General features: G+C 36.9%; 1 protein-coding gene across 1 annotated transcript in view; it reads right to left on the reverse strand.

The window, feature by feature from the left end:
- The window catches only part of LOC122808698 (alpha-2-macroglobulin-like protein 1), a 488,551-nt gene that overhangs the window by 434,152 nt on the left and 26,899 nt on the right, over positions 1-27,500 (reverse strand). The window contains exons 3-5 of the mRNA XM_044079684.1: positions 25,828-26,008; positions 3,024-3,076; positions 1,618-1,638 (exon numbers count right to left, since the gene is read on the reverse strand). Coding sequence (XP_043935619.1) covers positions 1,618-1,638; positions 3,024-3,076; positions 25,828-26,008 — 255 coding nt within the window. The remainder of the gene's footprint in view (positions 1-1,617; positions 1,639-3,023; positions 3,077-25,827; positions 26,009-27,500) is intronic.

Genomic DNA, 27,500 nt, shown 5'->3' on the forward strand with positions numbered 1-27,500 from the left:
AAACCAAATCCACAAAACACCAAAACTAGCGTTGGCCATAACCGCAAATTCGAGATATTCGAATTCAGATTATGAACTTTTGCTATTTTTAACATTCGGGTTTATAGTCTCAAGATACTGAAATTCGATGTTCCAGTATTTCGAGATTATAAACGGCTCCTTTATATATATATATATATATATATATATATATATATATATATATATATATATTTTTTTTTTTTTTTCCTGTACAGACATACATGACAGATTTGTTTATATTACCAGTCATCATGTCATCCTACTGACAGCATTTGTGATGTAAGACCTGCTCCACTGATGTGTAAGTTGGACTTCTGACTATAGTGAAGCTGAGTATTGAAGAACACTAAACGCAGAGCCGATGGCAGAAGTAAGAGAAATGAGAAACAAAGGAAGCTTTCTGTCTCTGGGTATAGGAATGTGCGCTAGACAAACATCCCTCAGTAGAACCTGAAGGTAAGTGCAACAAAAGTTCTACTTATTTTTGAGTGAAAACTAAATGCTGCAAGATGGCACTAAGGTTAAGCAAACTCCAGTAAGTCAGGATTTCAATACGATGTTGTTTTACTATGGAGAGGCAGTCTGGAAAGGATGATCATTTTTTCAATCATTTATTCATACATGTACTCCTTCTGTGATATGTACTTTATCCTGGCCATGCTTATGGGGGATATGGAGTCTGTCTTTACAAGCAAATGGCATAAGGAAGCAAAAGTCTTTGGGATACCTGCTTGATATGTATCATCGCCAGCATACTACCAGCTCAACTGTGGGCAATTCAGAGAGTTGAGGGTTGGTGTAATTGTTAAGGTATTTATTTACCTTACAAACAAAAGGTAAAGTGCTTTATTCTCACCTTGAAGAGCATGATTAGGGTTATAAAGGCCCCCTTGGGTCATTATCCCATAATGACTCATTTATTAATGGCATTAGCTTGAGTTAACGGGGAAACTAAACATTTCAGAAAAAAAAAATTATACAAGGAAACATGAAGGACATGCAGACTTTGCACAGAAGACATCTCATTTATAATATCTTTTCCTTTCCATTTCAATGATTGCATATAGCTCATGTGACCAGTCTTTGTTTGATCTCAGCCTAACTTTTGTTTTTTGTAACTTTGCTAATGCATCAACTCATTTTATATCAAAGTATGTTTCACTAAATTCCAACATTAATTGCCCATATTTGCAAAACTGAGCCCATCTGCTTTACTTTTGAAAATACACATTGATCAAAAACAACTGAGATAAAACAAACGCTTTTATATCAGAATCATTTGCATTTTTCCTTAGCAGTGCTTTGTGTTTCTGTGGTACACTCACTTATACAGTTCTTCAAAACAAGATGGCGAACAGCCAGTTCTCCTAATTTTTGCATTGCATGAAAAGCAAAGAAATACAGTTTCTGTTATACAATATATTTAAACATCTTATCTTTCATAATTTCTTTTAGTGCTTTCAGAAATGGCAGGTTATATAATATGATATGCATTTAAAGCAAATCAAATCAGATTACTTATATTAACTCTAGACCTATAGGTTGTATATACATAATCGGGAAAAGGCAAAAGGATAACAAATTTGATTTACCAACCTGCAGTTCAACCAAGGGATACTGCAAAGGAAAACAAACACAACTGTTAGAATTTCTTTGACAACTACAAATCCTAATACTATTCTTTACAGTACTAATGAAATAATATTTTCATTTTATGAGAGCAGGAGCAAAAGCTGAGAAAACTAACAAAATATTACTTCTGGCAGCATTTGCCTGTGATCTGGTTGAATGATTTTAGCCAGTCTGTGTGACCTTTAGTGGACTTAGTTGTACTATTAACAGCTACAAATCTATAGGTTCATAGGTTCATAGTTAGGTACTAGGCTATCGGCCCTAGGGCCCATACAAGCCTAACTAAAAAATGTACCCTGGCTTTCGCCACCCAAGAAAATTATTTTCCTGAGTCCCTGTCGAGCAAAGCCACAGAAGTGATCCCCGGGGTGAATTTCCCATTTCCCATCCAATCATCAAGATTTTTCTTGAAGAGTGCTAATGAGGAGCTCTGTTTGACATAGATAGGTAGTCTGTTCCAGAGTATGGGAAGTCTCTGGGACAGGAATCTATCCCTCCAGCATGTTCTGTTTATTGTGGTGACAAGGTTTAGGTCCCTAGAGCGTGTAGCTCGGAGGGATTGGGATTTCTTTAAATGGAGCATGTCCAACAGCTCTGGGTTTGATATAGCTTTGTATGTTGGCAGAGATCGCCCCTGAGTAGGTGATGTGCGATGGAGTAAAGCTGTAGTTTTTTGAGACAGTCTGCATAGGGCATCTGTTTGAGGCCAGTAATCCTCTTTGTGAGGTATTTCTGTGGTCTTTCCAGTGTTGTAGATGTCTTGTGAGGTACATACCAAAAGGGGCGTTATACTCTATAATGGGTCTAATGAGTGATGAGTAGAGGGGAACAATGACCTCTTTTTTTCTGGATGAGAATCCTTTTGTGATGAGATGAGCCACGTAGAAGGATTTCCTGACCACTGTGGCGATGTGATTATCAAAGGAGAGACTACTGTCCACCTGTGTCCCAAGGTCTCATCACATTTTTGGCATTAAGTAGACTACCAGCTATGTGGTAGTTCATGGGTACAGAGTTTTTACCAAAGGGGATGACAATACACTTTTGGCATTGAGCTTCAGGCCATACAGATGTCATTTACTAGGAATAAATAAAATGAAACGGAGCATAGCTGCCCATTTGTTGCTAAATAATCTAATTGGTTGCTATAGTTTTTCATTTCATAGAAAAGAAGAGTTTAGCACTTATATTAAGGATTCTTGTTTTTTTAGCTAATGCCCTAAATAACAGATAACTTTTTCTTGGAAAGGTATTAGCATATAAGTGTGACCAAATTTACTAATCAAAGCATTATCATAGGATCTGGTAAAGCTATAGTACAAATTCAGAACTGGACATATGCTTTCAGTCACATTGTCAAAGCTACTTACCACATCATTTGATGCAAGGAATTTTGAATCCAGGCTAACAATACGGCACCCAACTGAAGAAAAGAAATAATTATGTTATTAGTGGCATGAAATGCAATGTCTAATTAATATTTAGTTACTGACTGACTTTTGCCAGTACATGAAATGAAATATTGTTGAGTATGTCATAGAGTAACTTAAGTAGTTGAGTGCTTTATTTGCAGAATTGTAAGAAAAGGTTGGCATGATTAAACTATTTGTATTTGCAGTCCAAGACGAATGTCACTCAGAGAAAATAGAACAATAAGTCAATAATCTGTCAAAATACAGTCCTTATAAATGGTGCTTCATCCATTTGTCTGTATCATAAATAAGATCAGGAAAACGCTTTGCACATTATCCCACCCTAACAAGCTACCTAACACATTACAAAGTAAGAAGAACCAAACAGAAAAGGGCAACCTATAACAAGATGCAGAGGACATAACATTTTAAATACACTTATGTATGTACATTTCATGTAATTTACTTAGAAGAAGAAGCAAAAAACCTACAGTCATTGTAATATACATTTATAAGCATTCAAGGTGCAATATTCACCATTTCACTAAGTGCTGATTCAGAGCCAAAAGGCAGAAACTGATAGCAGTTCTGGAGACAGTTACAAGACAAGTTAGGTGACGTATGGTAGTAAACAGGAAAACAGGTACAGTTATGCAGTGTGATAGAAAAAAAAAACATAGCATGAGATAAAAAAGTAGGAAGTCACGAGGAATAAAGCTGTGAAGAAAGTGAAAGACAATAACAAAAAGTGTAATTTGTTAAATGACTTCACATCTGCATATTTTGGTTTACAAAATTATTCCAGGGCTGCACTGAAACAATAGGTAAAGTGTTTTGATCATATTGATGCATGCTTATGATAAAAATACATAGCGAGTTTTGGGTTTCTTTTTTGTGTTCACAAGATAGCCGGTTTATTTGTGTAAGTTGATCATACACATTACACACGTTTCATAAAGATGGATCATTGCTTTTTTTTTTTTTTTTTACAATCCTTTGAGAATGCTTATATTGATCAATAGAAATTATATTTACAAATTCATACCTTCCGCTGACATTTACATTTGTACAATGATGGGTGGCGGTCTTAGTTCCCGTACTAAATCAAGCAAAGCCCTCATTATTCACCTTAGTTTGTATGCACAGAGACCTGTTTATTGGAGACACTCATGAAACAGGGTGATAAGAACTTCTGAATTTTGTTACATTGAAGCCCACAGTCCGAAAAGAAAATCCTCAACCTGATAGACTCTAAGTGGTATGTTTACCTGGTTATTTTTTTTTTAAGTTGTACTTTGAATATACCTCCAGGGATAGGTTCTCATCAATCTGTATACCTAACTGTTTAAGACAAGATAATGTATTCAGAAAAATCACTTGTAATTCTAATATGCCAGAGCTGGTTCGCAAACATTGACATTCCATTATTTGAAAAAAAATAGTCTTTGTTAATGAAAAATTCAGTAGAAAGCTAAATACAATAAAAACATATCTTTAAACAGTAGTAAAGTCTTGTTGAAGGACTAGTTAAAACCATAGATGCAACATCTTGTTTTAATCAGCACTAGGTCTGCATACAGAAACATGTTAATCTCACGTCAGTAGCACAATATATTATTTTATTTATTTGTTGCTATAGCTTTAGGTCCTGAGTGCAGGCGTTTGTAGAGCCACTGGTTTAGCAATGAATTGACAGCAAACAGTAATGGGTCTTTCAAGGCTTGTAAAGTGAGACACGTTACCTTGGTACAGCCTTTAGGCTACTGAGTGTAAGGAATGCCATTCTAATCTTTCAGGATAGCCACAGTACTAAACCTTTTAATTTTCTTGGATAGAAATCTTTGGAGAGTTTCAACATGAGTGATAGGATTGGATTTGTAGATATTAAAGAGGGCGCTGTATTCAGTGATTGGTTTGATAAAGGAAGAGTAGAGTGACAGGATGGTCTTTTAATGTTTCTCTCCTTTGTGGGTTGCATTTTGTGCAGAAAATGAAGGAGCTGTTAATACGCCATTTCCTGTGGGCTAGTGGCCCACCATTTCCTGTGGGCTAGTGGCCCAGGGTTTGATTCCATCATCAGTCACTTAACCAGACCGCAGTCCTGGTCTGAGTCTGAAAAAGGTACATGGAGATCAGTCCTCTGCCCTTTAAAACAAACAGACATTTAAAATAAAATCTTACAGCTATTTCCTTGTACATTAACTAGGTTAGTTTCAATGAATTCCTGATTATAAAGGAAACATGTTGATCAAATGAGAGGGCGTTATTCACATAAGTGCCTCTTCTGATGGTATATCTGTCTGAAAAGGAGTGCATATATTAAATATGAGGTGAGAGAAGGTCTTTTTTTGCTGAACATTACTACTCTGTAGCTTTTTGTATTCAGCTTGAGACTATTTTCAGTACAACACATAAGTGGATATTCTAGGCATTGTTGGAGATTTTACTTTAAGTAGATGACTGGATAAGAGTAATTAACTTTGCAGTTATCAATAAACATGGCCAACCACACTTCTAGGATATTGGTTCAGATGTCTAAAAATAAATGCCAAAATGGAGAAGGAACAGCACTGATCTCTGTGTTAACCTACTAGTTAAAATTTTACAATCAGAAAGACTATTAATAATGCTCACATCTTTGGATACACTGGATAGCCAATTTGCAATTATGCAAACTATGTATGTGCTTAAAATTAGTCTGTGTAAGATCTAAATAAATTTAGCATGAGGGATGGTCAGTAGCTTAGTCAATGTCAAGATAAGTGGTGTGCACTGAGTGACCACTGTCCAAAGCCCCTCTAATCATTTTAAAGAAGCTTACTAGGTTCAGGAAGCAGGATCTATTGTTCACAAACCATATTATTACCCAGGTCTATAGTTGGGCCACCTTTATGAAGGGTAATAGTGGTAGTTCCAAGCATCAGGCATGATCCACATGGACAGGCTGAGGTTGAACAATATGAATGGAGGCGCACATAATACATAGCTGGCAAAGATAGTCATGTAGTCTTGTCTGTTGTCTGATCTTATGGAACTATTATGTTTTAGTTTTTGATAGGGATTCTAAGACTTGTTCCAAGGTGTTTTCAAAGGAAAGTAAATCTTTATGGATACTGGGAGCAAAAATGAGAGCAGGCAATATAAAGATACCACTAAATTTGTCTAATAATATATTAGCTGTATTGTTGGGATTAGAATACGTGATATGATTATGGATTAGCTCTGTACATTGCTGGACAAAATCCTTTAATTTCCTGACACAGTTTAGAAAAAGATTTGCAGTTCCTTTTTGCATCAGCAGTGTTCATAACCTCATGCTTTACTTTACATTTTAGGATCATAGTATCATAGAAGGTTACTAAGCTAATGGCTTTGGGGCCCTTACAAGCCTAGCTAATAGTTTATCCCCAAAAAGAAACCTCAGTCAGCACCTATCACCTCTGTCAGTGAGGGACACAGGTAGAACCCCTGGTACAAGTTTGTGGTTTCCCATCCACTCATCAAGGTTGCAGTTGAAGAGGGTCAGGAAGATACTCTGTTGGACTTGTATGGGAAGTCTACTCCAGAGGCGGGGCAGCCCCTGGGAGACAAACCTGTCTCTCATAGGATCATAGGAAATTATTAGGCTATTGGCCCTGAGGCCCTTACAACCCTAGCCAAAAATTTAGCCCAAGTTCCAACAAGTCAGTACCCTAAGCCACTGTCCAGCAGGGACACAGGTGGAATCCCAGGGGTGTATTTTCTGTTCCCAATCCAGTTATCCAAGTTGTTCTTAGAAAGGGTTAATGAGGTACTCTGCTTGACATAGAGATGGAATCTATTCCACAAAAGGGGGAGTCTCTAGAACACTAAACTATCATGACAACAAGTCCTTTTGATGTCACAGACCAGGTTGAGGTTGCAACTGTGAGTTACTCAAATGCAGCTTGACTTTATGGCAGCAGCAGAGGTGAGGGGGGTGAGGGCTGAGCCAGCCAAGCCAGAGGTCACTCTCTGAGAGAGTCTGAGACTGAGCAGAAGGCAGAAGGAGCCTATCTGTGCTATCTGTGTGATAGGTAGATGTTAGGAGGCCCTGACCCTCTGGGTGAGGGTGGTCAGCTGTGTCTCTGGGCATGTGTACTGTGGGTGGGTACATTTCAAAAGGCTCAATAGGGGGGTATATAATGGAAGAATATAGGGTCTTTACAGGGGATGAGATGTGATGTGATAAGATACCACCCTCAATGAGGTGGGCCATGTCCTCAAAGCTTTCCACAAAACAAAGGCAATATGGTGGTCAAAAGTCAGTTTGTGGTCAACCTTGGTGCCCAAGTGATTGGACGCGTTGTGCTTTGATGATAATATTATTAATGGTATAATTTGTTTATTCCCCATCAGGATGAGGGAGGATGATGAATTTTTTTTTGAGATTTCATTTGAGGCCCATTTTGAGATTTTGTTTCTATGTTTCAGTAATTTGTTAGGTGAGGAATCACTATCACAACTGAATCACTGGGGAATTGACCCTTGCAGTCAAAAAATCACTTTTCACTGCCATATCCTCAGCCATATCCCACTGGTTTTGGAACATATCACAGCAGGGGCCCTATCACAGCAGGGATCCCCACCCCACCCCCCTGGGGGCACTGGGGTGGTTCCCTAGTTATTTTGATAAGATGGGTTCTATCAGTGAGACAGTTTGCTGCCCATCTGGTAACATATGGCTTGATGCCTAGTTGAGAGAGTTTATCTATTATACCTGAGTGAGGAATAGTATTGAAGGCATTGGCCAAGTCAAGGTAGGTGGGTGGACTGTCCCATCTGTCCATTGCCTTGGCAGGTGGTTCTGGTCTGTAAGAACCCTTGGTGACAGGCGATCTTAAAGAAGTTCCCCAGATTAACCCAAACAAGCATGATAAGGATGTCTGGAGGTCTTGAGTGTGTGTGTGTTGATGGTCCATGATGTCATGTTGTTGTCCATCTGATGAATGTCTATGATGGTGGATTGGGTCTATGATGCTTTGTCTTTGTGCAATGATGTATTATGGGTGCATAGGATGATAGTGGCTGTCCCTCAGGCTTTGGATGAAGGGTTTTCCCGAGTAAAGGGTTGAATAGGGGTGGGTAGAGGGCTGTTGTTGAATAGGTCCCATGGTTGCTGTGTTTTTGCCTTGTCCCAGAGAGGCAGATAGAGAGACAGAGAGAGGTGGGAGAGACCAGGAGGGGGGATGAGGAGTGGGAGAGAGGGGGGCTGGGGTGTGACTATAGCTGAGCTTTTTGTACAGGTTGGTTTTTTTTGTCTGAGCAGTGCTGCAGGCCTGTTTGGTATGAGTGGCCATTGTTGTGAAGAAGATTCCTGAATTGTTTCCAGAGATGTCTTGCAGCCCTAGTGCAGGTTTGCTTAGAGGATGCAGTTTGCTTGTCAGGAGCTTTTGAGTGCCTTATTTGATATTTCAGCTTTTTTTGCTTAGGATAGGGTTTATTAGGTTCATTTGCTTGTCTTTTATTTCTTCTTTTTCTTATTTTAGAGGTTTTTGTTTTATTTTATTTCTTTATTGTAGAGGAGGGTTTGTTCCTTGAGTAGGACTTTTTATTTGAGGAGGGTATTATTGATTACATTATGTATGCCTGATCCCAATATTCTAATACTACTAGGTTTAGTATTGGTGTGGTAGCTATATGGACATGTACCAGTTCCTAAGAATGGAGGGTGAGGAAATTTGAGTTTATACATTCCCTGAGGGAGTGGTGGATTTTTTGACAAATGGTGATGATTTGTTTGATGATTTGGGAGAAGAGGTGACCCCTTGTGGTGCTTGAGGGGTGTGATTTTGTAGACCGGATGTCATGAGGGGGATCTCCTAGCTACTCACGACCTTGAAGAAGTTCCGGGTTCTAGTGTTTTTCACTCATTCTGGATAATAACTCAATGGCATCGCAGTTTCAAGCAATTTTGGATGATTAATGTGTTTGCATTGAGTTTTTCCTCCTGTCTATTGTGAGGTGTTTCTGCAAATTCACCCAGGACAAGGGTAAAGGTTGAATCTTGATAGACCCAAAGTGTTCCAGATAGGTTTTGAGTTGATTGGAAGTTGGATCTTTGTTGACTATTTGAATAGGGTCTGTCAATTGTTAACTGCACCTGGGCCTTTTCTGTAAAATGGTTTTGACCAGCCTGACCAGCCTAATTTCTTTTATGTGCTTTGCATGTGTTGGTTACTGTGTTTCCCTTGGGTTTTTTATTTTTGTCTTTTGATAGATTGGTTCTGCTGGAATGCACAAATTTCAGCAGGATGAGCTGGTTGAGTTGATGCCAAAAATGTCAGTTATTTTCTAGTAGATTTTCAGATTCTAGTGAAAATGTTTTTGTTTTTCCTAAGTTTTTGGTTTTTCTCAAGATTAATGATTGGATTGTTTTTGACTAGTCATTGTTTACACAATTTAGAGATTGAAAATTACAAAATATATGGAGAATCACTTTATAATTGTTAACAAGAGAGAGATTTTACAAAAAAAATAATCAATTTGGTCAAACAATGTAACTTTTAAATTTGGAATTTATTTACTAAATAATTATATTTTTTTAAAAATACAAGATTATTGGTCATTTTTTTTTACAAGACTATTTTTTTTTTCATATAATGGCAGAGATCATATTTATTTTATCTCTTTCTTATAATGATAATAGTAGAGCACTATTCCAAATTATCAATAGGGTATGTAATCCAATAGATTTACAGAAATAATTCAGTTGTAATAAGAAGCATTTGACAAAATTACAAAAGATTTTGAAAAAAAGGAACTAATTATTAAGCTAAATAAATAAAATAAATAAGGTATAACAAAATACACTCAAAAATAACAGGATAATTAATAAAAATATAGTAATAAGACAAAGAAGAAAATAGGGCAAGTTATGTGAAATAGAGACATAACAATTAGATAAATATAAGTAAAAATAAGGTCACGAAGGTAAAAATATACAATATATAATAAAATAATACATTAATCCTAATAATGAATGAAATGAGGAGAAGACAACATGAAAAAGAGAGGGAAAGGAGAGTGAGAAAGATATGATGTGAGAAGACAAAAGCTTGCCCAATTGGAAAAGGACTTTGGATGAAGTTTTGAGAAGAGAGAGAAATTAGTGATAATTTGAGTTAGAATTTGATGGGGAGGATATGGAAGAAATGGATCAGAGTGGGAAGACAGGTTAGAGAAGGAATGGAAGGAGCAGAGTCTGAAGTTGTTTGATGAAAGGTGAGATCTTTGAATGAAGAGGTTAGAGTGTAGAAAGTTCAGACTGATGGAGGAAGATGGTTGAAGGAGACAGATGGATTGAAGAAGCAGATGATATAAGCAGGGATAGGTTATTTCTAGAGTTAAGAAGTGATGATGTAATGTGCTTTTATATAGCGTGTATGAAAGACAAGTTTTTCTGATGTTAATGCAAATGAGTGGACATCCATTTTGATGGATGCTGATGCAATGATGTCTTGTCCAGCGGTAGTTAGCTGTAGTGAATCTTTTTAACTTAATAGTTTTTAGGAATAAAAGTGGAAAGTTTTAGATTTTAAGCTAAAATTATTTATTATTATTATTTTTTATATTATAATGTATATTATAATTATATTGATGTTAATTCTATCGATAATGTTGTATGTTGCAAGACAATTTATATTTTAAGTTGTGTAATATGTTTTTTTATGCATTGTTATGTGGTTGTTTGTTTTTTTTTTGTTTCATTTTTATTTTTTAGATTTTTAGTTATTTGTTAATATATTGAATGAAAGTATTATTGAGCTTTATAATTGTTGATGAGAAGATGGGAATGAATGAAATCTTGTTTTTTTTTTTTATATGGGTTTTGTAATCTTTTTACATCCTTTATTGTGTTTTACTTATTATATTTTTTTTCATTACATTTCATTTGTTAAGCTTAGTTTTTTTCTAATAAAAAAGCTATAAGGTGGGTTAAAAGTATAGGAGTTTCAGAGGTGTTTGTTGTTTTTTTTTTTGTTAGTCTCTTCTGCAAGTTGACTGATCTCTGTCTCTGACTGTCATAAAAGATAGCCTCAGGTGGCAGCACGTTAGTACCACTGAACCTCACTGAAAATATAAAATAATTCTGGTCATATTTAACTAGGAATGAGGAGATAGCTGGGTGGGTGCAAGCAGGGGCTAGGTTGCTGTGCTTCTAGTGGGTAGTTTTACGGTTTGTTTCAGTGCTTCGGTAATAACAAAGTCCAGAAATGTTGAGCATATTTATTTTTAGAGGTATTTCTGTGCCAGTTAGGGCTTGGTAAACTGTAGTCCCCTAGCAAAAATGTATATGATCTGATATTTATGTTTTAGTTGTGCTAAGGTAATTCTATGATCTCTAGGGGACAATGACTTGTAGCTGCAGCTAGCAATGAAGTAGTAATTAGATTTGAAAAGGGAAATTTGATTCTATAGTAGCTCCAAACTGGGGTTATGAGTAATGGATGTGAGATGAAGGCATTTTTTTACAAATACAGATACTCCCATACTGTTGCCAAAATGACAGAAATCCCAATATGCACTAATCTCTGATAAAGAGGGAGTTTTGTCATTCCATTAAAACCACATCTCAATAACTACAACAATACAGATACATATGAGTTTCAGGAGGACCTCATGGATTCCATAGTGACACCAAGATGTTTTCTCATCTAGCATTTGTTATGTAGGTATGTTCAGCAGGAGACTCTGTGCAAAGAAAGCCTTAGCCAGTATGGAGAAGTCTTGATAAGAGAGGTGTATGTCATCCCTTGTAAAATACAAAGTCTTGCCTCTCACCTCATCCTACGCTGACACATGGTAGACCCACATCAATTTATGCCAACTGCTTTGCCAGTTATTAGAGCAAATTCTCTTGTCTTGGTATCTAGGCATCATTCTTGGTGAAGGTAAGATGCTATTTAAGATCACTGCCTTTCCTGCTTTCATCATTTGCATAGTAGATTTCATTATGTCTTTCTGCATTTCCTTCTGGGTAGAGCACCTCAGGTCATTCAGTCAAACATGGGCCATCATTACGTCATAGCCGCCGTTAGCCACCTTTAGGCCCTTTTCGATATCACAGATCTTGGCATCAGGCAAGAAGTTTACAGTCACCCTGACTTTTGTCCAGTCTAGTGTGAATGAAGTCTCTATGACTATTTCCCCTTTGTGCAAGCATACTTAGTGAGGTTTATGGGATTAAGCCTGTTTTCCTGGTGACTCTTGGGTTAGCTGTGTAGATCTGTAGCATGTGTGAGTGGATAAGCAGAAGGTGTCACCTTTTGTGCTGGAATCTAACATCTTCCAGTATGATCTAGGAGGTTTTGTTAAAATTTTCTTTATATCCACACCATTGTGTGTTGTGATTGCTGTGCTGTTGTGGAGGTAGGATGATCACCATTAGTGGGTTGAAGTGAGAGATTTGACTTCATGTTTATGGAACATATACATCTCTTTGTAAGACATACTATCAATTGATATGTATGTATGTATGTATGTATGTATGTATGTATGTATGTATGTATGCATTTATTTATTTATTTATTTTTAATTTATTTTCACTTTGTTGACCAGATTAGTCCCACTAACCTAACAGCCACTTTTCAGAAAGACTGAACATTGTATTCATATTGACTTGGGGAAATTTGACCAGGGTAAAGGGGAACTTCCCCTACACTTTGGAGCTGCAAGATTGTGCCAGAGGGCTCCTACAGTAGCAGTAGGAGAGAAAAGCCATGAAGAGTTTGGAAGTGGAATTGGAGAATCTGTATAAAACTGTTTGAAATGGAGCTTCAGAATGTAAACAAAGATTCCTGTATGGTGGATGTTACAAATGAGCAGCATTTAGCGGTCTCCATGGAGATGGAAATGACTGAGTTGGGTGAAGTGGTGCAGATAACAGATCTGGCATCAGGAAGGCTTGCAGATGATGTTCTGTTAAAAATAATCGAGCAGGATGATCCGGTGACAGTTCTGCTGTTTCATGGGGTGAGATGACAGATAACTTTTTTGGAAGTGCTGAGGTTGATAATGTAGAAAAAGAACCCTGGTGATGTGGCAGCAGAGAATGCAGACGTTAAAATTTATGTAGCAGTGACAGAAAGGAAAAGTGGAAAGTAGCAACAAACTGAGAAGGTGGCTTATTTTGTGGCAGCAGATAATGTAGTAACTAAAACATATGCAGCATTGAAAGCAGGCAAAAGGGGAGAGCAATGACTGTGATACTTTAATAGACAAATATATATGGGAAATCGTGGTAGCTGTTCTGGGCTTAAACCTCAAGTAATTTGGTCTTTTACATATCAGGATAGAGACTATTTGTGACTTAACATTTGATACTAATGCACTGATGATTAAGTTTCTGGAACTGTGTAACAAAAAGGACATTTATCCATGGAACAATTATCTGTTTTCTGGTAGTAACTTGAATGTTAAAAAAGTTCTCTGCAATTTGGAACTGATGAACTAGAAGAAGATGATGTTAAAAAATGCATGCAGCATCTGTTTGAAACTGTTGATTATACTGTGAAAGTTAAAGATGAAAGAAACTTATGCAATGGAGAGTTGAGGCTGGAAGCTGTTTTGATATGTGAAAAAAATGTTATTTTTGTGGCTGGTAACAGAAGGACATTAAGATATGCTGGGCAGCCTAGTCAGATTTCTTTTGAGGGTACTTTTCTCATTTAATTAATGATTCTGACAAGGTACAATGTAACCAGCAAAAAGATGTGTGCCTGAATGCAAGTTGTGAAAAATAGGGGCACTTTTGTATGAATTGTCAAGAGCAAACAGTAAATAATGAAAATGAAGGGGAAGAACCCAAACACAAGAAAGGACAGCAAGAGTCTGGGGAGAAAGTTAACTGGGTGAACAAGAAATAATATGGAGGGGGAAATGACAGAGAGAGAGAGAGAGAGTCTACAGGAAAAGACGTCTGGAGAAAGGACTGACACTAAATCATTTTTAAAGATCTAGCCAGTGAAAAATTTGGGTTTTGAGACTCAGGATTATTTGTTCCTAAACACAGGAAAAATATTCAGTTTGGGAAAAGTAAAATTAAGAAAATGAAAATTTAAAAATGTTTGCCCTAAGCTGAAAAAGAAGGAAAAGCAACAATGTGCGGGTAGTTATAGTAAATGTGAACTGTATTGTTAACACTGTAAAAAAGACAGGGATACTGGAATGGTGTGCTAAATGCGATATGGATGTTATTCTGTTAGAGGATGTAAGATTCCTGACAAGTGAAGCAAGAATAAAAACACAAACAAATCAGGGGTAGAAATATAATATGGAACTTAGTAAGTAAACTTTGTTCTGGAGTGGCTGTGTTGTATAAAAAACAGTGAAAATACTAGATGTGACCAGAATCAGCCTTTGGTCAACTGGTGTCCTAGGCAAAAGGGCTCCCCCCCCCCCACACACACACACATCCCAGTTCCCCCATCTTGGTCTACTTACACCATCCAATTTACTGGAAAAGCTCCCCTGCTAGAGTGGCGCCTTAGGCGGCCACCTAGTTGGCCTATGCTTAAGGCTGGCTATGGATGTAACACTGGTAATGATGGGAAGGTTAATTGTTGAGGATATCAGGTGGAGAGAACATGATTAAAGAATTATAGCATTATATGCATATATAACTATCAAGGAGAGAGAAAATCTGATGTTCTTCATATTGATCACTGCTGCAGTAGCCTTAGATATATGGACTATATTCTGCCAAGGATATAACAATCAGACAGCTTCTAGAGCTTCAGGGCACCTTCCACACACTCAAACTTTCATTTAGCTCGAGTTGAGCTGACTAAAAGATAAGCGTGGCTGGAAAGCCCCTCAGAGCTTCCCTGCTGATGATGAGTATGCTCCTCTGGGGCTTCTGAGTATCACTGGTCTGCTTGTGCCCCCCTTAGCTGGCAGACACATTCCCTTTAGGGACATATCTTACATTTTCTTATTTTTTATTGATGTTTTATTACTTTTCTCTTCATAAAATGTATTTTCATGCTAGGAGTGTTGCATTTTAATGGATTGTTTCGAGACTGTAATGTACTTTTAAACAGAGCACTCATTTCTTTCAGTTTAAAGGTAATGTTATTTAACTGATAAAATATTTTTGGGTGGAAAAATTGAGTTCATTTTAATATTGTAGGGCTGCCATAGTGTTTGAAAGAACTTTTTACTCTGTTTTTTTTCTGTCAAAAAAGTAACTTTTGTGCATTGGTAGTTTTGCTGGCATTGTTGCTTGTTTTCCCCAGAAGAGAAGAACTAGTTTCAGCTTGACCATGGAAAAGATTGTCACCCCCATTGTGATGCCAAGCTTATGTGTTATCTGGGCTTAATGACATCTGTTCTTTCGTTAGTGTGTTGAAACTTAAAAGTTTGTTAAGATGAAGAATCGCTTTTAAATACACTTGTGTTTATCACATTTCACGATTTTAATATTATTCAGGGATTTGTGATGGCTAGTATAATTTTTTAATGATTGTTTACCTGTTTTTCCAGTTGTTTTTAATGGTATCTTTTATGTACACTTATTTGTGAAATTACTTGTGAAATTGTAGTTTTCAGGTTTATAATAATAGTTTTAATATTAGTTGTTTACATTAGGAAGTAACCCAAAAAAGTTTTTGTTTATGTGAATGTTTTTGTTTTACATCATGATCTGCTTTATTTAATAAATCATATGACCTACTCCTCTGATGAATCATATGACCTACTTTCAGAGTAACATGTGACTATTTTTTACACCACATGATTGTTTAGGCAAAGTATTTAATGGTCCATTGGACTTTTGAATTTTGTCTGAAGAAGTTTGGTAATATGCCTAACAGAAGCCTTACTTTACTTGTTATTAAAGTGCCGATTGTTTTTCTGTTTCTTTGCCTTTTTTGTTGATTTTAGTAGTTGGTTATTTTTCACGTGTTTAATAGTTTGTTCTCCATTTTTGTCAATATCTGTTTGAGATTGTTTGAGTTATTATCTTATTGCCTTTCTTCTTCTTCTTCTTCTTCTTCTTCTTCTTCTTCTTCTTCTTCTGCTATCAAGGTTCATTATCAGCCATTTCAGCCTGTCTGCCCATGGATTCACCTGTTTGAAGGCAGATGCATGTAAAAATGTTTTGGAAAGGGGGTTTGCTTAAGAGGACTCCAAGTAAACCAGCTGCCCCTTCTTGGGAACTTAATTTTGTGTGAGAAAAAGTAAAACTTGCTTAATTTGAAACAGCTAACCTGGCTGACTGGAGGCTCTTAACATGGAAATCAGATTTATTGCTTGCTGTGACCTTTGGTAAGCTTTTCTGGTGAGTCAACCCTACCTCATTTTCTATGAGGACAGAGTTTCTTTTAAAACAAATTCCTCTTTTATGCCTGGTGTGATGTCCTAGTTTACTTTAAGTCAAACTATCTATCTCCCAGTTTTATTTCCTGAACCTAAATATGAGGAAGAAAGGATGCCCCATACCTTAGATGTCCACAGACAACTAAGGTACTACGTTGTCAAAATTATATTCTTCAAATTATTGAATCAATTGTTAATTTGTTGTGAGCGTAAGCATAAGGGGCAATTGGTGTCAAAACAGATTTTTTTCCAAATGGTTGTCTAAGGATATTACCTTTTGTTATGCTCACTATGACAAAGGGAGCGTTAAGGCCCACTCTACAAGGACCTTGGTTTCTTCTATGGCTTTTTGGAAAAAGATGAATTCTAGAAATCACTACTTCAATACATACTTTTACACACTATAAAATGAATTCCTTTTCTAGATCTAGATTATGCTTTAATAGGACCATTCCCCCAGGGCTACTGGACCATTTTCCTTCCACCTTCCAAATATAGTTAGCAATGGTAATCTACCCATATAGGTAAGGCTACTGCAGCAGTGATCAATATGAAGAACATAGTACAGTTATGTAAGTTGCACTTCCCATAACAGTAGATGTTCAAGTGATTACTGCTCCAGTAGATGTAGGGTGTGGATATTTATTTTTTGTTATTCCTAGCCTTGTCCTTTAGGGTTCAGCCTCTCTCTGTCTACTGGTAGGAAGACTCTGAAGGACTTTGTGCCCAAACTTGTCTTTTAGTCATCTTAGCTTGAGCTACTTGACAGTGTGGGTGCTTGGATGGTGCCCTTAAGCTTTGCAAGCTGTTCAGCTCTACTATCATTGGCAGAATATAGCCCATATAGCTAAGGCTACTGCAGCAATGACCATTTGAGCATCTACTATTGTGGTATGTCCAACTTAACTCAAATGCCCTTTTCAGCAAATATTAAACTGTGTGGTGTTTAACATGAAATGTATAGTTGCAGGAACTTTAATTGCAGTTTAAATGGAAAATGTAAAAAGAAAGGGAACGATGTAAAAAAAAAATACAAGAAGTGATAAAATGTGGTAAAATAGCTGTATGGAAGAAAAATCAGTGGACTTATAAAAGGGGGCAATTGGATCTGAAACTGATTATTTTGGATTATTGGAAGGCTTGGGAATAGCAGATGTTGATTCAGTTATGATAGGTTTTTCAGACCATGTCAAAAAATGGATGGAGGTGATGCAAGAATAAGAGTACATTAAAGTAGAAAGAAAATAAGAAGAATAAATGATAAATTATGGGATGCATTGCAGTTATGGAAGGATAATTTAACCATGAAGCATTTGTATAAAAATTTCTCTGAATGATGGCTTGAATTTAAGAAGTATAAAAAGTGTTTTTTTCAATGGCAGGATGGTGTATGAAAGGACGCGAGAATGTAGAACTTAAGGAATGAGGCTATTAGGATGTGGAAAAATAAATATATAATTGTTGCCATAAAGCTAATATCACAGTCCCAGGTATTTAAGGTGGTCATTTCAAGGCTTGATTTGTATGCAGCACATCTCTTAAACACTAAAGAAAGAAATCTAGCTTCTGATTATCTCCACAACAGAAAATTAAGGGGTGTATATTAGAACATCGAAGTTTCAAAACTTTGAATGTTCTAATATCGAACCCTATTCAGTGAAAGCTGAAAACATCGAACATACAGAACAGCAAATTTTTTCCTAGGGAAAAAATTTGCTGTTCCAAAACACATACACACAAGCACACCAAACAAACAGCAATCCACACACATATACCTAAAATCATACACCTAACCCTACACTAAACTATACACACACCACTAGCTATCCACTTACCTTAACCCAAATACTAACCCTAAGGTCCGTCACTATTGCACACTCGCCTCACCCATGCCCTAACCATAACTCACCTACCCCACCCCAAACCTCACATCCACACAATCACACACTTACCTGACCAACGCCCTAACCCTAACTCATCTAACACGCCCTAACCCTCATGTACACACAGTTGCACACATACCTAACCCGCGCCCTAACCCTAACTCACCAATCCCGCCGTAACTCTCACGTCCAAACAATCGCACACATACCTAACCTGCACCCTAACCCTAACTACCCTAACCCGCACTCAATCACACACTTACCTGAACCCGACCGGTAACTTTCCACTACAGCGCTGAAAATACCGAAGCAACAGAAAAAGAAAACCAAATTCTTTCCCTAGGAAAACATTTAGTTTTCTGTTGCATCGATATTTTCAGCTTTCGCTGAATAGGGTTCGATATTAGAACATTTGAAGTTTTGAAACTTTGATGTTCTAATATAGACCCAAAATTAAGAACTGTTTTGCATTTAGTTAATCTCTGGCTTGTTTTAAGTAAATCATTTGACTTTTTGAAAGTAAAAAGTTTGCTTTTTAATATTAATCTGCTTGTTAGTAGTGGGTAACTGGCCTTTAGGTCAGAAATAGTTTCAGTGAAAGAGAGACTGGCTTTGATTTTTTTTTTTTTTTTTTTTTGATGATCTGGTTACTGATTGGATTATTGTTGTTGCCTTAAAGTAAATATCACTGTCCCCAGAAATTAGGGTGGCCCTTTCAAGGCCTCTTTTCTGTGGAGCACTTTTGCTATACACTAAAAATAAATTCTAGCTTCTGGTTATCTTCACAACAGAAAATTGAGAACTGCTTCTTGAATCTTGAATTTTTACCCACATTCCCAGCCTTCTCCTGTTGTGGTTTTAAAAGGTTGTCATCTCAAGCTTCTGCACCTTATGACAATCTGACTTCCAAACTCCCTCCCTTTCCTTTTTCATTGTTATTGTCTGTTGTGTGAGGTATTTATTTACTTTTCCCACCCAACACTCTAGGAGACCCCTGTTAAAACCTTTGTTATAACAATAGTTGTCCCTTAACAGGACTGGACAAAATGGATAAGCAGTTTCCAGTTATCTCTGTAGCCATCTTGGTAGAAACGGGCATTGTGAAATAATGCAGCAATTGTCTCATGTTCTCAGATAACCAGTTAATCCTCAAAGAAAGAAAGAAAGAAAGAAAAAGAGAGGACTGAATGGAGAGATGATAAGTCAGCAAGCAAAGGAGAGTAGTGTTGTTGAAACTGAATTCATCCTCAAGTCTTGGTGAGTACCTTCACAAGGTGGACCCTGTTTTTCACAAAATCTCTCCAAAATGTCACTCATATATAGACTGTATTTATATAGCATACATCATGGACAGACATAGGTCCAAAATTAAAAAAAGATAGCTGAGCGACAAGACCCAGGATAAAAAAGTACCCAATCTTGGTGGGTGCACAGGTGTTAGGACTGAAAAAAATGACAGTGTAGAATCCTCAAAATAAGGAAACATTCTTATAATGGGGCCAGGCCAGTCCTAGGACTAGGATACCCCCCTTGTTGTAGAAGGATTTAGCAGTCCACAAAAATCACAAAAACTGATAGGCCAAAGAGCCATAAAGATGATAGAGTGGACTGTTGAGGATAAGAAAGATATTATGTATTGTTAGTATTATGTAAAAAGTCCAGAATTTCTAGACATAAGACATACAAAACTATTAAGAGAGAAATTAGAGGAAAGAAAAATACTTCCACAAGAAAAACTGCCAGAAGCCTCAAATAAAAATGTGTGTTCATTAATGCAAACAATTTGTGAGAAAAAGTATACAGACAAAGAAACTTTGATGTGTTTGGTAAAAGAAGCATATGAGGAAGTGTGAAAATATAAACAACAAAACCTAAACATTTTTGAAAAGTATAAACAAGAAATATGGACATGGGAAATAAAGAGATTTGATATGGTGCAGTATTTATGCAAAGGTGAAAGCCAAATTAATCAATGTAAAGACGGCAGCCCCATAGATATTCGAAGAGAAAGACAGGCAAAGGCATCCAGATATAGAAAATTTCACAATAAAAAAAATATTATCACACAGAGTAAATGTAGAAAAGCAGATTAGTAAAGCAGAAGTTAAAAAATAGAAGTTGAAGTTATGGAGTGCCTGCAAAGTGAAGGATTTGGTGTAGAAGATCTAACACAGGTTACATAACAGTATGATGTAAAGAGCCCCAAACGTAAGGAGAAAGAAGAAGATCAGCAGACATGTAAAGAAGAAATATGGACATGGGAAAGAAAAAGAGATTTAATATGGTGTAATATGTAAAAGATAAAGCAAAACTAATCAATACAGAAAGAGCAGCACCAAACATATTTGAAGAGAAATCCAGGCAAAGGAATCTATACATGGAAAACTTTACAATACACAAAAATAAGAAGATAAAGAGGAAAAGCAGAAAATGAGATTAATAATGGAAAAGTTAAAGAAACAGAAAGTGAGGTTATGGAGTACCAGTGAAGTGAAGGATTCAGTGTAGAAAATCTAATTCAGAAAGCACCACAACAGGATAGAGCAATGGACATCCAAATTAAGAGGAAATCAGTGAAATGGGAAGCAATTGGTTAAGTTCCATATGAAGATATTTTGGAGCCTTCCACAGGAAACCATTATGAACATTCACTTGAAGCTGGACAGCAAGAAAAGGAACAGAAAACTGTGGAAACTTGTGTCCGCCGTCAATGTTGAGGAGTGATAGGCCAGTGAGTTCCCATATGACAGACTGAATGATGGCACGGGATGAAATTGAAGAGAATGTGCCACAGGAAGACGCTCTAGAACTTTGCATAGAATTCCTGCCAAAAAACAAAAATAGTGTGCCCTCAGTCTAGAAGAAAATGAACTAACAGAAGAGTTGTTTGACTTAATATAGACAGACATATTAAGATCAATGAAAGAAGTAGAGTGCAAAAGGTCAATAAAACCCAAAAAGTCAGAAATTTGATAAAACAAATGGACACAATAATTAGGCCTGTCCATAGAGATCCATATGATATAACAGAAGTAAACAGGCTATATTACTGTGCAGCTAAATTACGGTCCCTATTATGTGATTGAAGATGCATTCTTTCAAATGCATCTTGATCGAACTTAAAAGAATGAAAAAGCAAAATATCGAAGCGGCTTTTAAGTGAATTCTTTCCCTGGGAAAGAATTTGCTTGGTTGCTTCCGTTACTTTGCCACTGCACTGTAGTGCGATCTCAGAGTTGGTGTATTTAAGTAGGGGGGTGTGAGGGCAAAGCCCCCCACTTAAGTACTGTTTTAAATTTTTTTTCCCCTTGGAAATAATGTATAAAAACAGTGATCTGGGCATCACCAAATGGTATAAATATGTGTAATAAATACAAAGCTTATTTCTATTAGTGACCATAAAATAGTGATATGAATAAAATAATGCTATAAAGGTGGAATAGTAAAAAGATGGAGCTGTGTAAGGTAAATTCTTGTGAATTTTCCAATGAACCTGAAGTAAATGTTACTCTCAAGTTGTTCTAACATACAATGCATATACAATGCTACCCTTTAGTAAAATACTAGAATTATTAAAAATGTGGATGCATTATACTCATATAAATGAACCTAAATAAATATAAGTATTTAAAAATCTAAAATACTGGGTATTAAAAATGAATATTAAAAAGTAAAACCATGTGAAAGACTCTGTTCTTAAAAAACATAATTAGCCACAAATTGCAATCTAGCTGCTCTTAGCTTTAACACTGGCACTAAAGATATATTCTCATTCAGGCCTGGAGCTTCATTTGCCTGTAAAACCACTTGCCAGTATGTCTCCCTATACTCAATTTTTATACAACCTCTGTTATTCCATGGTATAGATGCCAGTACAAAAAAGAATGCATTATTTTTACAATTAAGAGTGTGTTTATATATAGCACTATTCATATTTTGAATTATGATATTATAATAGTGCTCATAAATGCACTTTTGTTTATGTTCAAAACCGTAAAGGTAACACACAGCAGTGTGCAGAGCTAGGGGTTAATGGTACCACCTTCACTGATCAGGGAAACACAGAGACTCTAGCAGCCAATAAATTCAGCTCAAACTTTATCCCCAGTCCCCATCAGCTACCCCCTGTAAAATCCCTACTAGCACACTCCACCAGCTATTAGCAGGGATCAGGTTCTGGCAACACTTACAATGGCCAAAAACTGCCTCAATGGGCACCAAAAAATATCCCTGGTTGCCTCCTGAATAATCCAAAACACAACCTATCAGGACAAATTAAGGCACTCTTCAACTACTGCCTCAAAACAGGTTATGTATCAGGTGAATGGAGGACATCAATGGTCATACCTCTTAATAATAGTGGACCATCATCCAACTCTGGACACATCAGTCTGACAAGTTTAATATGCAGAGCCATGAAACAAACTGTCTTGGAAATGATCAGCACGGGCATTGGCAACCTACAGGGACTGGACTCATTCCAGTTTGGCTTTGTTAAGGGAAGGTCAGGCCTACTTAACCTAGTTGATTTCTTTTAGAAGGTCACTATGACAATGGATGAGGATAAAACAGTGCATGCTGCATGCATTGACTTCACCAAGGTATTTGATACAATACTCCACTCAGGTGTTGTTGACAAACCCTACAAACTAGGCATAAATCCATACATAACTCCCAGGATTGCTGACTAGCTTATTGATAAGATCCAAGAAGTCAGAATTGGTGAGACCACCTCCACCAAGAGAATGCTCATCAGCGGAGTATCTCAGGGCTCCTTGTTGGGTCTGTTCCTGTTTGGCATCTACTTCTCAAAAGTCAAGGCTAATGTCAAAGGCCTTTGACTCATCAAGTTTACAGATGACTGTAAATCGGAAGCTATCATAGATTTCCCCCATGACACAAACTTCTTGCAAGAGGGTCTAACACAGACAAATGACTGATGCCAACGCCATGGCTTAAAACTCAGCACCAGGAAATGCATTATAATTCCCTTTGGGAAATTGTTCACCCAAGTTAATTACTCCATTGATAAAACACCTCTAAGAGTTGAACAAGTAATCAGAGATCTGGGAACATATGCAGACAGCAATCTGGGCTTTGACCAATATGTAGCAAAGATAGTACGAAATTCTTTCTATGTCACCCAACTTATAGGTAGGTTTATAGGTTCATAGGTTCATAGTTCATAGAAAATTACTAGGCTATTGGCCCTAGAGCCCTGACAAGCCTAGCTATATTTGTTCTGAGCTGTCCCAATTGTCGGTGGTTAGATGAGTGAAGTTCACAGATGTAAGGGTCTATGGTAGTTAATACCAACTAACTCTGTCCAGGAGGGCATGGGCACCACCACGGGAGTAAATTTGTGGTAGCCCATCCATTGATCTAGGTTGCTTTTGAAGATGGTCGGGGAGGGGCTCTGTTTCACATGAATTGGAAGCTGGTTCCAGAGATGTGGCAGTCTTGGGGAAATGTATCTATCTCTTCAGCATGACCTGTTCATGTCAGAAGCTAAGTTATGATCCCTGGAGTGAGTGACTCTCATGCAGTTTGATTTATGAATATGTAGCATTTCCATTAGGGCAAGGTCAGAGGCTGTCCTGTAATAAAAGCACAGGTCATCCTTTAACAACCTGTAGGAGACAGAATACAGTGGCAGGGCTTTCAGTCATTCCATGTAAGACTTATTTTGTGTACCCTGTAATTTCTTTGTGAAAAACCTCTGTGATCTCTACAATTATTGCAGGTGTCTGTTTAGATACATGCAAACAGGAGCATTGTACTCAATTTTTGGTCAAATGAGGGCCAAGTATAATGGACTAACAACATCCTTAGATCTCAATACAATGCCTGGCATCCAGGTCTAAAGAAGGTATAGTACTACTCTGCTCAGCCTACAAGACATCTACACTGATCCTGCACTGACAAATTTGTTGCAAATCCACAAAACAAATAACATCAGAAATACCCATCATAAAGACCTAAACCTCATTTGTGACATAAACATGACATGTTGGAGAGATGGTGTGTGCCTCAAAGATTACCCGTTTTCTGGAACAGGCTTCCCATCCATGTGAAGCAAAGCAAATCCTTAACCCTATTCAAATGCATCTTGGACCAATGAATGGAAAATCACAGATTTACCCCTGATTTGTCACCTATGTTTCTAATGGGCAGGGGAAGTCAGATAATGCTGGTTGTGTAAAAGCCTGTATTGTAGCTGTAATATTACCTGAAGTATTAACACATGTCAACAATATTTTGGTAATTTTGGAGTAAGCTTGGCTAGGCTTCAAATGGCTCTTGGGCCAATACCCTAGCAACAACCTACAAACCTATGAACCTGTGACTGACTTCAGGTTTAAACACCTTATTTTGAAAATTGGTTTCCCATTGTGAGAAACACATTTTGAAACTTTTATTTTTAATTTTTAATTTCAATAAAAAGAGTATACCACTGTCCATCTCCCACAAAATTAGACTAAATGGATCTGAATTGATCTGTTTCTGCCACATTCCCCTTTTTGTCCACTTGTATTCTGTTCTGATTAATGAAGTGTTTTAGTTTATTTCTTGAAGAGGTAAGATATGAACTAACTCTATAATCCATTTTGTCCTGCTTAGCTGATCCTGCTTGTAGATATAATACAATTAATAGTCCAGCTACTCATACATCTAATGTGCGCATTTTTTGCAACCAAATACAAAGACATCAAATGTCCTGTTTCTGTGTTCTGTTCTTCTGACCTCTGTACCATCAATTTTATCTTCCTACCCAACAACCTGGCTGACTAACTTGTTCCTCTATGAGGTTGAGAAACAAGTCTGATTGTTCCCTGACCAAGTAATGAGATGTACTGGCTATTCATTCTTTGCTCAAGGCCAGAAACTTTTCAGCTCATTTATTCCCCAGGAGGTGACAGTCATGTGTCCACAAGGAAGCATTATTTTATGGTGAGGAATTCCCAACACTTAACTTCTTCCCCATCAACATATTGTGACTTCTGCACTTGTTGCTAATAGAGAGCACAGACCTGTAACAGCGTATCCAAAATCCTCCATACCAAAATGACACACTACCAAATGTGTTGCAGAGGCACAAAGCTCTATAAAGCTGTGGTCACATACCTACTGTCCTGTAGGCATCAGCTATAGAAGAAGCTAGCCTACTTTCCTACCCAAGGATAAATGAGCCATCATTGGCAACTTAGTCCTGTCTATCCCATCCCTCCAGCACCAGTGGTCCTAACAAGACATGTCTTATCTGTTTTGTAGTCAGGCTTTTACTTCTTTGTGGCATGGAGCCAAATCCCATATTTTATGTTCTGTTAAGAATCTTATAACCCATTTCCATGTTGAAGACAAGGATGGCTTTTTTCTGAATCATATGTTTTGCTGGCCAATACATGTATCTTCCATTGGTTATTAGTGACTGAATCCAGTCTGATTTTCCTCAGTTACTTTGAAATATGGTTACAGTATACATAATGCAAGAAAAAACATGAAATAAGATTCTGGTACAACATATCATATCTATAGATTACCTTTCTCTCCTTGCTTGTAGATTGGCTTGTCTGTCTGGATAATTGTTTCAGTCATTCGCTTAAGGATCAGAAGTTGCTTTCCTTCATTGACTATAACTCTCTTCTGCACATCTGTTCCTGTCACATATAATGTGCTGACTGTTCCCCTCATATAGTCTGCAGTAACCTTGACAGGTGGAGCCTGAAATACAAGGAAAGTAATCAGAATTTTGCATATTTCTATTTTTTTTTTCATGTATTTTTTCAGTTATACTTTCTAGTGTTTTACCGTGAATCAGCTTCATCTTGCTCTCTTACAACAAGCATTTTAAATTTGGATTATGCCAACACTGGGATTAATTGCATTGCTTTAGATACAAACTATTTGAGATACAAATAGTCTGATGTTGATAGCTAAGAATGCAATAACTCATTTAAGCTCAGTATGGACATTGTAATGCTAACTGGTCATGAAAAGTATAAGTTTCTCTAAATTAAAGAATTAATATTTTAATGTTCCTGACTACAGAACTCATGAACAACTCTTTTGTTTTCTGACCTACAGTAGTTAAATGGCTAGAATTTCATTATGAAATCAGATACAAGGTCAAGCAGAAAAGTCATTTAATTTCAGTCATCACTTAATCTCTCAGGGTTTAAGAATGATGATTACATTTTGTAATACTTCTATCAAGTAAGGTCTTAAACTGGTTACAGTGATGAAAGTATAGTATGTACCGTCTAAATCGGTAGTTTTGTAAGCAGCAACTGTTTCTCTGGTATCTGTATCATAATTAGTTTTTCTACAAAATACCAAGACTTCATTATTTTTTCAACTTTTTTCTTATGTCACTGTGATTTCAACACTTTGCAATAACAATCACGAGCCACTGACACCAAAACACTCACTTTATGATCTGAATGTCAATTTATCACATCTGCTTCATGTAATGGTCAAGATTACCCATTCTGTTTTTAGTCAAAGTCAAAATAAACTTTATTGTCATTCAGACAAAGAAATGCAATGCATCACTGGATGAAATTTCATTGCTTCAGGCTCGTATACATTAAAAAAACAGTTTTAACAAGAGGGTGAAGGAAGCATATAATGAAAGAAATTCTAGACAGTAAAGATATAAGTACACATATAGATAACTTAACCACCACCACCATTTTTAAGATAGGATAGCAGCATAGCATAATTCACAGTTCCTGCACTTGTACAAGTAATGATTTAGTTCAGATTGAATAACTTAGGTAAACAGAATAATTTAATTCTACAACAGTAAAGACAATCATATTGCACTTATGGTGTTCTCATGAAATGAAGGAGTGCTGGCATTGTTATGGTTAGTTGTTCAGCAGTCTGATCACTTGTGGAAATAAACTATTCTTGAATCTTGATGTTCTGCATCTGATGCTTCTGTATCATTTCCCTGAAGACAGGAGGTGAAACAGTCCACATGTGGGATGATACTTGGCCCTAATCAGTTTCACAACCCTGCCATAGCATATGCAAGAGTAAACGTCCTGTAAGGACTGAGGGTTTGATCCTGTGATTTTCCTGGCCTGCTTAAAACCTTCTCTAATGCCTTGCGATCTGCGTACAAGCAGTTACCATACCACACTGTGATGTTGTTAGTATGTTTTTGATCATTTGTATTTGTGTATTTATTGTGTATTTGGGAAGCATG

This window comes from Protopterus annectens, chromosome 8.part0, assembly GCF_019279795.1.
Source record: "Protopterus annectens isolate FY-2018-M chromosome 8.part0, PAN1.0, whole genome shotgun sequence".
In the NCBI taxonomy this organism is placed as follows: domain Eukaryota; kingdom Metazoa; phylum Chordata; order Ceratodontiformes; family Protopteridae; genus Protopterus; species Protopterus annectens.